Raw genomic sequence first — 14,400 nt, forward strand, 5'->3', positions numbered from 1 at the left:
GCTTCGTAATGGAGGACTTACGACTGAAGTTCGTTTTACCTTCCACAACCAACTGGAAGAAGTGAAAAAAAAGGATATTTAAAAGAAGGGAAATATGGATGGACTTCTACACGACCGAGGCATGGTGAACAAAGCACGGGTGGATGCGAACCAACGAAATAGATGCGAACGAGGACCTACGACATGTTGTGAACTCTCCGGCTATGCATTGCTACCACCAAAAAATGTGGTACCACGTTATTAACCCTCTCCAGGCCTATGATTCCAACTGGAATCACTTTCACGTTTTCTGTGAATTTCCTACGTAACTGTTTCATATTCCATTTGGAATCACTGTCCCATTATTTAATCTTTCCTAAAATTTAATGGAGTTTTGCACAGAAACTTTGTTCATAACTATTTGAAGGGGATTTCCAAGAATTTTCTTTTCCATGTGTCAAATAAGTTTGGGCCGGAGAGGGTTAAATGTAAACAATGTGGTAAATCCATCTTAGAATGACTACTGCAGAGCTGAAATGCGCCTTGTCTGTTGCACAAATTTAGTGAATTTATTTATTAAAGAATGTAGCATCGTTGGTATCGTCGTCAAGGCAACAGACCATTTGAATTAATAATAATAAGAAAAGCACAAAATGTTTAGTACTTCAACATCAGACGAGTTTCGAGCAGCGTTAGTCAATATTTTCACGCTGTTAGGGCTATCAGACTGCTATAGTCTCGTGAGCATTTCAGCAGGTTTAATATTCTTTGAATTCACACAATAATTAAATGTTTTCTTGAATTCGCGACAATAATAACGGCTGGTATGGCACGAAGCGGTGTGGACAGGACGGCTGAGATCGACGCGATATCTTGCTGTGAACATTTCTCGTCTTCTGCCGTGTAATGGTGGAAAGGGGCGTGTGTATGAACAGCCGTTTTATAGCCTTGTGCTTATAAAACTCATCGTGATAAAGACATGTAATCAAGATTATCTTAATTTATACAACAAAATTGGTCTAAATTACGTAAGATAAAATTTCATAAAAATCGTGTTCGGAACACGTGATTGTACAAAATATATTTTTTATACATTATTTTTTAATTAGTGCACATATTTTGTGTGAGGAGAATAGGTACATGGGGTACAACTAATGTTACTTTCTTTCTACCAATAGAGTATTTAACAACATTCATTGAAATTGGCATACTGTACTTAAAAACGGCAATTTAACATGATTTTTCAAAACAACAGCAGAGTAGGGCCTACAGAAACACGTCCATGTACGTTACATGTACAGTATTTAATAATACAATTCATTGAAATAAATAAATAATTAAATAAATAAATAAATAAATAAATAAATAAATAAATAAATAAATAAATAAATGTCGTGTGGCCACCGGAGAGACGTGGTGCAGGTCTTTCGATTTGACACCTGATAGGCGACCTGCACATCTGTGAGAATGAAGCCCTACGTATCATGAATTCTAATGCTCAAGATGGCACACACACCCACTCTCCGAAACATTGGAATTAACCAATTAAGGTTAAAGTCCCCAACCCGGGTGAGAATCGAAAACAGGACCTATTGGACCAAAGGCTAAAGGACCCGTGGTCGCCAACCCAGGCTCCAAAGTTAAGAGCTACTGGCGTCTCTTTTAGTGGCCTCTTACGACAGGCAGGAGATGCCGTGCGTGTTCATTCTACCGCCCCAACCCACAGGGGGTATTTTCCTGCAGTGTAATTATTTCAATGAATGATATTAAACAATGTACATCTAGCTTAAAATGACATAATTCTGTGCACTGTGCTGATTTCAACTAATGTCTGGCTCCATGGTTAAATGGTTAGCGTGCTGGCTTTTGGTCCAAGGGGTCCCGGGCTCGATTCCCGGTCGGGTTGGGAATTTAACCTTCATGGGTTAATTCCAATGTTTCGGAGAGTGGGTGAGTGTGCCATCTTGAGCATTAGAATTCATGATACGTAGGGCTTCATTATCACAGACACGCAGGTCGCCTATAAAGCGTCAAACCGAAAGACCTGCACCAGGCTTCTCCGGAGACCACACGTCATTTATTTATTTATTTGTTTATTTATTTACTTATTTCAATGAATTGTGGTGTTAAGTACTGTACATGTAGCTTACATGGACGTCAGCTACATTGTTCTTATTTTAATGAATGTTGTTAAATACTATACACATATAGCCTACATTGACGTTTTGCTGTACATTATGCCGATTTCAACGAATGTTGTTAAATATTCTACTGGTAGAAAGAAAATAACATTAGATGTACCCCATGTACCCCCACAAATTAAAAAAGAATGTACCGGTAACAATATATTTTTCACAATCACGTGTTCCGAACACGATTTTTATAAAATTTTATTACCGACCATAATATAGACCAATTTTGTTGTATAAATTAAGGAAATATGTGATTACACGCATTTATCGCTGTGAGTTTTAAAGTACATGACTACAAAACAACTGTTCAAAGACACGCCCCTTTTCGCCATTATATAGCAGAAGCACCGCCGTCTCGATCCCCCTATACTGCCTGCTCTATGCGAGCCTTTTTGCGACTACGTTGCGACAAAGTTTCTCCGCTAGATGGCAGACATAGACGCACAATGTTCTAAACTTATTCTAATGACGACAGCCTACAAAACACTATGCACTGAAGCTGGTAAATTACATCAGTAATATTAAATATCGGCAATATTACCTGTATGAAGTCGCAGTTGGCCTCTTCATCCACCATTTACAGATTTTCCTGGACGAAGACTCGGAGTGGTACCGTACTTTTTGTGTTCTTGCTAACGCAATATCAAATACCGTAATAGAGGTCTTACGAACTTGGTTAAGATAATATCACTAACAATTTGCTGATGTTCTTTGACCTCACACTGTAACAAAACACATTCGGAAAGGATTTTTTTCGCTATTCGTTTTACGTTGCACCGACACAGATACCGGTAGGTCTAATGGCGAGATGGGATAGGAAAGGCCTAGGAATTGGAAGGAAGCGGCTGTGGCCTTAATTAAGGTACAGCCCCAGCATTTGCCTGTTGTGAAAATGGAAAACCAAGGAAAACCATCTTCAGGGCTGCCGACAGTGGGGCTCGAACCTACTATCTTCCGGATGCAAGCTCACAGCTGCGCGCTCCTAACCGCACGGCCAACTCGCCCGGTATTCTGAAAGGGAAGACGTCGCAAATCCTCGTATTACGTTCGTACGTTTGAAGGACTTCGAAAATAGGGCACAGCAGTTTAAACGAACTCCTGCAGATACTTCACTAGAGCAACAAAATAAGGATTTGGGTATCAAACACCTCCTCTGTCCTGATGCATAAGCAGTTCCATTTAGCGGTGTCTAGGCAGTGAGATATTGCTGACACAAACGTCACACTCCATCCTCTCTTCAGCAACACGAACCTAGTGCCCGCAAAATAGGATTTGCTTGCCTGTTTCTAGTTTGATTGGAATATTATCGTCTGGATATCTGAGGTTGTCCACAAAATCTAAACATGAAGACGTTTGTTTTATGATTGTCCGTCACAATTCTTATCACAAGGAATCCACTTTTAATAATTTCGTATGGCTATTTCCAGCCGAATGCAGCCCCTGTAAGGCAGACCCTCCGATGAGGGTGGGCGGCATCTGCCATGTGTAGGTAACTGCGTGTAATTGTGGTGGAGGATAGTGTTATGTGTGGTGTGTGAATTGCAGGGATGTTGGGGACAGCACAAACACCCAGCCCCCGGGCCATTGGAATTAACCAGTGAAGGTTAAACTCGCCGACCCCGGCCGGGAATCGAACCCGGGACCCTCTGAACCGAAGGCCAGTACGCTGACCATTCAACCATCGAGTCGGACAAGGAATCCACTGTCCTCCACGGATTTAATCACCTTCTGGAAAATATCCGCAGCCTGTTTCCAGTCATTCGACCGGATCAGGAATGGAATGAATTAAGCCCCCATCTAGCAGCGAGGATAGGAATTGTGCCGGCTGCCGAAGCCTGTCGCACTCCTCCGGGGCAATGATTAATGAATGACGGATGAAATGAAATGATATTCGAGAGTGTTGCTGGAATGACATATGACAGGGAAAACCGGAGTATTCGAAGAAAAACCTTTCCCGCCTCTGCTTTGTCCAGCACAAATATCACATGGAGTGACCGGGATTTGAACCACAGAACCCAGCGGTGAGAAGCCGGCGCGCTGCCGGTTGAGCCGCGAAGGCTTCATCACCTTCTGAAATAAGGTGAAAAGGCACAGATGCGGGAGTAATCTGAGGATATCCAATTACTTCCTTTATTAGGTCCTTGCCTAGATAAAGCCGAGAGCCGCTTTTCTCTTAATTCCCTTCTAGACGGTATTTCATGGAGTCGTATCTTTTCTGGCTGCGAACCACCTTGCCGAGATTGGCAAAATGGTACACAGCAGTTGAATATTTCGGGGAAAGAATCTGAAGATTCAGTTCTACGAAAAATATACCATGCACGAACGGAAAGAAACAAGTACCAACACCTTAAAATCACTTTTGAAATATCTATAAGCATAACATGATTAATTCGTTTCACAGTTGTATACAAGATATCTCTTGTACGAACGGAAGTGTGACCAGACACATTTACTCATTGTACGAAAGAACTCGGGTTTTCATACGCATTCATGCACCAATAACACAGTGCTACACCCACACCGACAGCGAAGATTGTGCGTCTACTGCTGCACTCTTACGGCGACTTGGAGAAATATCAGTAGTCGCGCCTTCCTATGTTAAACTAGTGGCATAGAGCAGGCAGTATTAAGAGGATCGAGACGGCGGTGAGCAGAAGACAAGGAAAGTTCACCGCGTGATGTCGCGTCGATCGCAGCCGTCCTGTCAAAATCGCTTCGTTGGTACGGCTGGGTAATAATCTTGAACATGTGTTGTTGATGACCAATTGTTTTCAGTGTTGCCATCCATTGAGACTGTTGTAAGAATTTATTGTGCAATTGTGTGTCCGTTTTATTGAATACATTGCTCTTGTGATAACATGCCATCAGTCCTGCTAGCTGAATCCATACAAGTAGAACTAGGAGGTATGTTCGGTTTACTAATAGAAGTATATAACTGTAAATTATTTTGAGGTTAGGTTTTAACACGAAGTTTTGAATATGTTGTAACCCTAAAGTACGATGCTGAATGCAATGTACAGTTACCAGAATACCTGTCAAGATTGATTGATAAAAATGTTTTTGTTCGAGTGGTTTTCAGTTGCAATAATTGGCTCGTTATTATTTATCTCCCCACTCAGCTGACAGTGCCCTACTTGCCCTGTAAAACGAGATGCGCCCAATAAGAGGAGGTGGATGAGGACCAATCTTTATTTTCCCATTCTTCTGACCACTTGTCTCGCTAATAGCACCCTCTTGAGTCAATTTGCAACCCAGTTTTGCTATGCAGGTGGTTATTGACAATAGCCTTCTTGAAATCCAGAAACTTAAATTCATTCCTCTTGAGAGTTTTCCTGGCTTTTTTCTCTCTTCTTATTTCAATCCTCTCGAACTTGCACAATCGTATGTATGTATAATGAGTCTTTAAGTCCATTTTTCTTGACCTGTTCATAGCATAGAGTTTCTATAGAAAGTATTTATACCGGGCGAGTTAGCCGTGCGGTTAGGGGCGTGCAGCTGTGATCTTGTATCCGGGAGATAGTGGGTTCGAACCGCACTGTCGGCAGCCCTGAAGGTGGTTTACCGTGGTTTCCCATTTTCACACCAGGCAAATGCTGGGCCTGATCCTTAAGGCCACGGCCGATTCTTTCCCTCTCCTAGCCTTTTCCTATCCCATCGTCACCATAGGACCTATCTGTGTCGGTGCAACGTAAAACAGTTCTGAAAAAAAGCAATTATTCTGCTGAAGAGCGGATGACTTTCTAGTTGATGGTCCAGTATGTCTCCCAACGGACCTGCCGTGTCTCATTTTCTCAGTTTCTTTAACTACTTCTTCCTCCACATCTGGAGGATGACTCCGGTTCTTGAAGAGACTGAAGGGCTATCATTATTTATTAAATGCCTTATTTTACATGGTGTGAGTCAGGCTATGAAGCCTGCATTTAAAATATGACAACTTACTTTACGTGCAATTAAGCTTACAATATCATAGGTATAGAATCTGCCACATAATTTAAGAAACATCGGGCTCCACTATGTAGATGAAGAGAGTGGGCCATCTTTCAAAACATACAAATAATAATTTTGTAAACTAATTAATTTTATAATAAATATTGACATTCAGACTCAACTACCCGTGGCATTCTTCATGCGAAATGACTGTCCTTTTTTAATCCTTAGGTTTTCCACTAGATAACTACAATGATCTTGTAACTAATTTATTTTAACATAATTTATAACATAGGTTTAAAAAAAACTATTTTATCCTATATTAATTTACTGCTTAGCCTAATTGTTGTAGTCTACATCTATTCCACTGCAATCTTTTTACTTTTGTACATCCACTTTCTGCATTGCTTCTTAAACTGCAATACATTTGACATGCTCCTAATTTCAGCAGGTATGCCTAGGGAATTCCAGGTGCAGCTTGCAAAGGCAACAAATTACTTAACTGTGGCCAGCTGATCAGTGATTGGGTATTTGGGTGTGTAGAAGTAGATAAGAAATGAAACAGAGAATGTTTGCTGGGATGTTTAGGTGCAGAGGGCCTATGTGATTTGAGGTGGTGATAGAATGAAGATTCCTTCGCTCTTTGAAACATAACTATTTAAGTTCAGAGAATGCTGGGGAGATATGATTGAACAGTAGTGCATCGAGGAATGAAAGTAGGCCTCCCTCAAACAATGTACAGGATACAGTAATACAGTCAGTGTAAAAGACGGATGGGAAGGAAAGGGGGGATTTGTAGAAGACAGGTGGTCTAATATTTTAAGGGGAAGGAGATTGCAGACTAAGGGCTCCATTCAGGATCAGAATTCAGGACAGGTGTCTGTGAGAAATCGGTGTGAGTCACTGCAGGTAGAACAACCGAGGGAAAATGAGGAACAGGGAACTGTTGCTGAGATGTGTGGAAGTAGGAGAAAGGGAAGAGGTAGGAAAGGGAAATGTGAAGTAGTGGATAGGAAAAGACAGGTGGAACAGGGTTATGGGATGGAGAAAAGGAACGAGGAAGTAGCTTCTGCAGCTATCAGGAAAGATAGGGCTGACCAGGAGGGGAGGGGTTCAAATGAGGTGGGTAGGGTTGAGGCTCTGGTCATGGGAGATTCCATCGTGAGACATGTCAGGAAAGTGTGTGGAGGAAAGGGTACCAGGGTAGAGTGTTATCCAAGAATTCGGTTAAGGCAGATGTTGAGGAAAGTAGAAGAGAAGGAGGAGGGAAAGGAGAAGGTGGTAATGTTCCACGTTCGTACTAACAACGTAAGACAAGCAGGTATAAGTACCAACATAGTTGGGGATGTGTGGGACCTGGTAAATGCAGCACGGGTGAAGTTTAAGGAAGCGGAGATTATCAGTGGAATACTGTGTAGGAGGGATACTGACTGGAAGGTGATTGGGAATTGAAATGAGACTATGGAATGGGTATGTGGGATACTGGGAGTGAGATTTCTAGATCCTAATGGGTGGGTGGGAGATAGGGATCTGTGCTCAGGTGGCCTTCACTTAAACTGCAGTGGTACATATAAGTTATGAAATTTGTTTAGAAGGGTTATAGGGAGGTACATTCAGGGAAACGGGGTGGCCTAGGGTGCGGTGTTCAGGGAACTGGAAATCAAGTAGGGATGACATAAAATTGTTAGTGTTGAACTGTAGAAGTATTGTAAAGAAAGGAATAGAATTAAGTAATTTAATAGATATATACTTACCAGATATTGTAATAGGAGTTGTAGCTTGGCTGAGAAATGATATAATGGATGCAGAAATTTTCTCACAGAACTGGAGGGTGTATCGTAGAGATAGGATAGGAATGGTAGGAGGGGGAGTATTCATTCTGGTGAAAGAAGAATTTGTAAGCTACGAAAAAGTTAAAGATGACAAACACGAAATTCTAGGGGTAAGGCTCATCTTTAAAGACAATAGGCAACTTGATGTCTTTGGAGTGTACAGACCAGGAAAGGGTAGCGCAGACGCTGTTTCAGAATTATTTGATAAGATAATCAGGTATGTGGGAAACGATAAGGAAAGGAACGTGATTGTAGCGGGTGATCTCAATTTACCAATTGTCAATTGGGAAGGTAATGTGAACGACAGGAAGCATGACCAACAAACGGCATCTGATTCAGAAAGTGATGGAACCAACTAGAGGGAAGAATATTTTAGATGTGGTGTTGGTAAAACCAGATGAGCTCTATAGAGAAACCAAAGTAACAGATGTTATTAGTGATCACGAAGCTGTTTTTGTGGTAGTTAAAAATAAATGTGAGGGCAGATGACCTTCGATGTTAAGCCCCTTAAAACACCATCATCAAAAATAAATGTGAAAGAATGGAAGATATTAAAATTAGGACTATTAGGCTGTACCATATGGCTGATAAAACAGGCATGAGGGAGTTTAAAAAAAGTAACTATGATCGGTGGAAAACGGTAAATAAAAATGTAAACAGACTCTGGGATGCGTTTAAGCAATTGTTCAGGAATGTGAAAATAGGTTTGTATCTTTAAAGGTGGTAAGGATTGGTAAAAATCCACTATATTACAACAGAGAAGGAAAGAGACTAAGAAAGAGGTGCAGGTTGGAATGAAATAAAGTTAGAAATGGGTGTGGAAGTAAGGAGAAATTGAAGGAACTTACTAGGAAATTGAATCTAGCAAAGAAGTCAGCTAAAGATAACATGATGGCAAGCATAATTGGCAGCCGTACAAATTTTAGTGAAAAATGGAAGGCAGAAACAGGTTCCAAGAAGGATATTTCAGGAATCATTAATGAACAAGTTGAGTGTGTATGCAAGGATCTTCAAAAGGCGGAAGTATTCAGTCAGCAGTATGTAAAGATTGTTGGTTACAGGGATAAAGTCCAGATAGAGGAGCTGACTAATACTAAAGAAGTATTAAAATTTACCTGACAGCAATGACATTTACAGTAGATACAAAAGTTGAAAACTAGAAAAGCACCTGGAATTGATCAGGTTTTGGGGGATATACTGATGGGTTGGGATATAGTACCATATCTGAAGTACTTATTTGATTATTGTTTGCATGAAGGAACTATACCAAATGAATGGAGAGTTGCTATAGTAGCCCCTTTGTATAAAGGAAAGGGTGATAGACATAAAGCTGAAAATTACAGGCCAATCAGTTTGACATGCATTGCATGTAAGCTTTGGGAAAGCATTCTTCTGATTATATAAGACATGTTTGCAAAATTAATAAACTGGTTTGATAGAAGGCAGTTTGGGTTTAGGAGAGGTTATTCCACTGAAGCTCAACTTGTAGGATTCCAGCAAGATATAGCAGATATCCTGGATTCAGGAGGTCAGTTGAATTGTATTGCGATTGACCTGTCTAAGGCATTTGATAGGGTAGTTCATGGGAAAAATGAGTACAATTGGACTTGCCAAAGGAGTGACTGAATGGGTGGTTCTATTTCTAGAAAATAGAACTCGGAGAATTAGAGTAGGCAAAGCTTTATCTGTCCCTGTAATAATTAAGAGGGGAATTCCTCAAGGCAGTGTTATTGGACCTTTATGTTTTCTTATATATGTCAATGATATGTGTAAAAAAGTGGAATCAGAGAGAAGGCTTTTTGCAGATAATGTTATTCTGTACAGAGTAATAAGTAAGTTAGAAGATTGTGAGCAACTGCAAAATGACCTTGATAATGTTGTGAGATGGACAGTAGGCAATGGTATGATGATAAACAGGGTTAAAAGTCAGGTTGTGAGTTTCACAAATAGGGAAAGTCCTCCCATTTTTAATTACTGCATTGATGGAGTGAAAGTTCCCTTTGTAGATCATTGTAAATACCTAGGTATTAATATAAGGGAAAATCTTCATTGGGGTAATCACATAAATATGATTGTAAATAAAGGGTACAGATCTCTTTACATGGTTTTGAGGGTGTTTAGGGGTTGTAGTAATGATGTAAAGGAGAGTGCATATAAGTCTCTGGTAAGAACCCAACTAGAGTATGATTCCAGTGTATGGGACCTACACCAGGATTACTTGATTCAAGAACTGGAAAGATAAGTATTGGAAAGGTGGTGTAAACTTTTATTCTTATTTTAACGTTCATAATTTGATGTCCAATACGGTCTACAATGAGATTTATTACTTGTAAGTGGTATGTTCCGAGCTGTCGGTGGTGAGATGGCGTGGGAGGACATCAGTAGACGAATAATTTTTGAGTGGTGTCTTCAAAAGTAGGAAAGATCACAATATGAAGATAAAGTTGGAATTCAAGAGGACAGATTGGGGCAAATATTTGTTTATAGAAAGGGGAGTTAGGGATTGGAATAACTTACCAAGGGAGATGTTCAATTAATTTCCAAATTCTTTGCAATCAGTTAAGAAAAGGCTAGGAAAACAACAGATATGGAATCTGCCACCTGGGCAACTGCCCTAAATGCAGATGAGTAGTGATTGATTAATTGATTGATTGATTGATTGATTGATTGATTGATTGATTGATTGATTGATTGATTGATTGATTGATTGATTGATTGATTGATAAATCAAACACATGCCTTATGGGCTTGTAGAAGTTTGTTGTAAACTGTTGTTGTTGTTGTTGTTGTTGTTGTTGTTTTTGTTTGAGTCATAAATCCATAGACTGGTTTGATGCAGCCTCCATGCCACCCTACCCTGTGCTGACCTTTTCATTTCTACATAACTGCTATATCCTACATCTGCTCTAATCTGCTTATCATATTCATACCTTGGTCTACCTCTACTGTTCTTACTGCCTGCACTTCCCTCTAAAACCAACTGAAGAATTTCTGGGTGCCTTAAGATGTGTCTTACCATTCTATCTCTTCTTTGCCGGACTGAGTGGTTTGGACGGTTGAGGCACTGGCCTTCTGACCCTAACTTGGCAGGTTTGTACCTGACTCAGTTCAGTGGTGTTTGAAGGTGCTCGAATATACTAGACTCGTGTGTGTAGATTTATCGGTATGTAAAAGAACTCCTTCGGGACTAAATCCTGGCATATTGGCATCTCTGAAAACTATAAAAAAGTAGTTAATGGGACATAAAAAACAATAACATTATTATCATCTCTTCTCGTCGTCAAATTTAGCCAAATCGATCTCCTCTCACCAATTTGATTCAGTATCTCTTCATTCATGATTCGATCTACCCATCTCACCTTCAGCATTCTTCTGTAACACCATGTTTCAGAAGTTAGTTATTGTCCATATTTCACCCCCATACAGTTCCACTCCCCAGAAGAAAATCTTCAAAAACATCTTTCCAATTCCTACATCAATGTTGGAAGTAGCAAATTTTTCTTGTGCTAGTCTGCATTTTGTGTCCTGCTTACATCTGCCATTGTTAGGTATTTTGCTACCTAAGTAACAATATTCATCTACCTACTTCCTTAATTACTTCATTACCTAATCTGATATATTCTACATCACCTGACTTCATTTGACTGCACTCCATTACTTTTGTTTTGACTTGTTTATTTTCATCTTGTACTTCTTCCCAAAGACTGTCTATACCATTCAGCAATTTCTCGAGATCTTCTGCAGGCTCAGATAAACAACATCATTGGCAAATCTCAGGGTTTTGATTTCCTCTCCTTGAATTGCGATTCCCTTTTCAAATTATTCTTTGATTTCCTTTACCGCCTATTCTGTATGGACATCGAAAAGGAGGGGGTAACAAACTGCAGACTGATTTTTATACAGATAGATGCATTGATTTGTTTTTTTAGAAGTGGTTTTCCATCTGGGCTCTTAATATCCATACATCTAGTTTTCCTTTCTCTAGACGTTTCCTTGATTTTCCTGTAGGGCCTATGCAACATCTACCTTTCCCAGGGCCATACAACCTTCAACATCTGTACACTTCTCCTTCAGAAACAAGATGTTGGATTGCAAGACTTTCCCAGGAGCAGATATGGACTCTGACCACAACTTGTTGGTCATGAAATACCACCTGAAGTTGAAGAAATTGAAAAAAGGAAGGAATGCAAGGAGATGGGATCTAGATAAGTTGAAAGAAACTAACTTAACTGTCCTGCACTTTCTATCCATTTCATTCTTTAATCACCTGTAGTCTTTTCTGCCCTCTTCGTATTTTGCATTCTTGTGCTTTTGTCATTTGCTAATCAGGTCTAATATCTCCTGAGTTATTCATTGATTCTTAGTTCATCTTTCTTTTTTTTCTCTCTCTCTCTCTCTCTCTCTCTCTCTCTCTCTCTCTCACTCTTTTTTCCCCCTTTCTTCAGCAGCCTTACTGACCTCATTCATCACGACAATCCATTCTTCCTCATTTGTGTTTCCTTCAGCCTTTTCATTTAGTCCATGTGCAGCATGTTCCTTGAAACAATCCCTCTCACTCTTTTCTTTCAACTTATCTAGATCCCATCTCCTTGCATTCCTTCCTTTTTTCAATTTCTTCAACTTCAGGTGGTATTTCATGACCAACAAGTTGTGGTCAGAGTCCATATCTGCTCCTGGGAAAGTCTTGCAATCCAACATCTTGTTTCTGAATCTCTGCCTAATCATAATGAAGTCTGTATGATACCTTCCTCTTTCTCTAGTTCTCATCCACGTAAACAGCTGCTGTTTGTGGTGTTTGAATCAAGTATTAGCAAGGACTAAATTATGATCGGTGCAGAATTCAACCAGCCAAATTTCTTCTTTTCATTCCTTTGTCCCAATGACCTGCACTGTTGTGGTGGGCTTTGACTTGTGTCTATCTTGACAACAATAATCCTTTCACTATCCTGGTTGTAGTAGCTTTCCCTCTGCCCTATTTTCTAATTTATTATTAAACAAACTCCTGCATTTCCCCTCTTTGATTTTGTGTTGATGATTCTGTAGTTGCCTGACCAAAAATCTGCTCATCCTGCCAATAATTCTGTAGTTGCCTGAACAAAAATCTGCTCATCCTGCCAACATAGGTACTTCATGTATACCAACCACATATACCGCTAACTTTAGTCTATCCATCTCCCTTTTCAGATTCTTTAACCTACCACAACGATTCATACTTCTAACATTACACGCTCGTACTCATAGAATGTCAGTATCCATCTTCCTGATGATTGCCCCTTCTCATGTAGTCCCCACCCAGAGATCCGAATTGGGGACTATTTTACCTCATAAATATTTTACCCGGGATGAAGCCATCATCAGTACATCATTCATACAGCGAGAGCTGCATGTCCTCAGGAGTTAGTTACAGCTGTAGATGGCCGTTGCTTTCAGCTGTATAGCAATATCAACTCTGCTAAGCCATGTTAAGTAGGGCCTATTATTGCAAGGCCATATCATTCGTTCATCTAGACTGCTGCCCTTCCAAAAGTCTACTACCCCACTTTTGATGAACCCTTTGTTAATCCGGTCTCTTAACAGATATCCATGCGATATGGTTGCACCTGCGGCTCGGCTATCTGCTTCATTGGGACACACAAGCCTCCCCTCCGTGCCAAGGTCACATGGTTTACAGTGGGGGATTGTCACAGTAATAAAAGATAGGCATTATAAGCCTTTCCATTAGTAATTTCCTTACCTTTAATGGCATTAATTCTCTTAAGTTTTTCATAGAAGGAATAAAATGCTCGCTGATATACTTTACGATATACTCTTGCCAGTACCAATATAAATGGTCTGTTATTGGATATTATAAATTTTCCAGCTAACTCATTCCTGCTTGCCGGCATTTCGGTAGCCATGCGTCTTGGTTGGGTGTGCTATTTACCAACTGATGAGCCCAACTTATGACACTGGGGCGAAACACTGGCAAGCAGGAATGAGGGTTAGCTGGAAAATTTATAATGTCCAGTAATGGACTATTTATATTGGTATTATAAATTTACTCATTCGGGACAAATATTTCACGTCCCCTGTGGGAACCAAAACGTTTGTCAGTAGGAATTACCAGATTTTTTACTTTGTCTTTAAATTGTAGATAAGTTCCATTGAGTACATACTATTTGATGAATAGGGATTCCATTAAGCTGTGTGTGAGCATTATGGGTACCTCTTAGAATGGATTTTACGTGCATGGTTATTGGTCCATTTACATATATTGAGTCCACTACAAAAAATGGGAATGTCATCAATTTGAAAAATATGAGTTCAGCGTTCAGGGTGATGTATTGCTATTTATAAGGTTCAGAATCATGTCTAATAATGGTATCCTCGGAAAAAAGTGAAGGTGAAAGTACTAGTGTGTAGAAAATAAACACATGTACTAAAAGAAGTAAAAGGAACATTAGAAGTAATTAGTGATGTAATGGAAAGTT

At 39.9% G+C, this 14,400-nt stretch overlaps 1 protein-coding gene across 2 annotated transcripts in view; it reads left to right on the top strand.

The window, feature by feature from the left end:
• The first annotated feature begins 4,937 nt into the window (after window positions 1-4,937).
• Window positions 4,938-14,400, top strand: part of LOC136874199 (metaxin-2) — a 104,194-nt gene continuing 94,731 nt past the window's right edge. For both annotated transcript variants that reach the window (XM_067147815.2, XM_067147816.2), the window contains exon 1: window positions 4,938-5,075. In XM_067147815.2, the coding sequence (XP_067003916.1) occupies window positions 5,030-5,075 (46 nt within the window). In that variant the 5' untranslated portion in view covers window positions 4,938-5,029. The remainder of the gene's footprint in view (window positions 5,076-14,400) is intronic.

This window comes from Anabrus simplex, chromosome 5 (assembly GCF_040414725.1).
Source record: "Anabrus simplex isolate iqAnaSimp1 chromosome 5, ASM4041472v1, whole genome shotgun sequence".
NCBI classification, from domain to species: domain Eukaryota; kingdom Metazoa; phylum Arthropoda; class Insecta; order Orthoptera; family Tettigoniidae; genus Anabrus; species Anabrus simplex.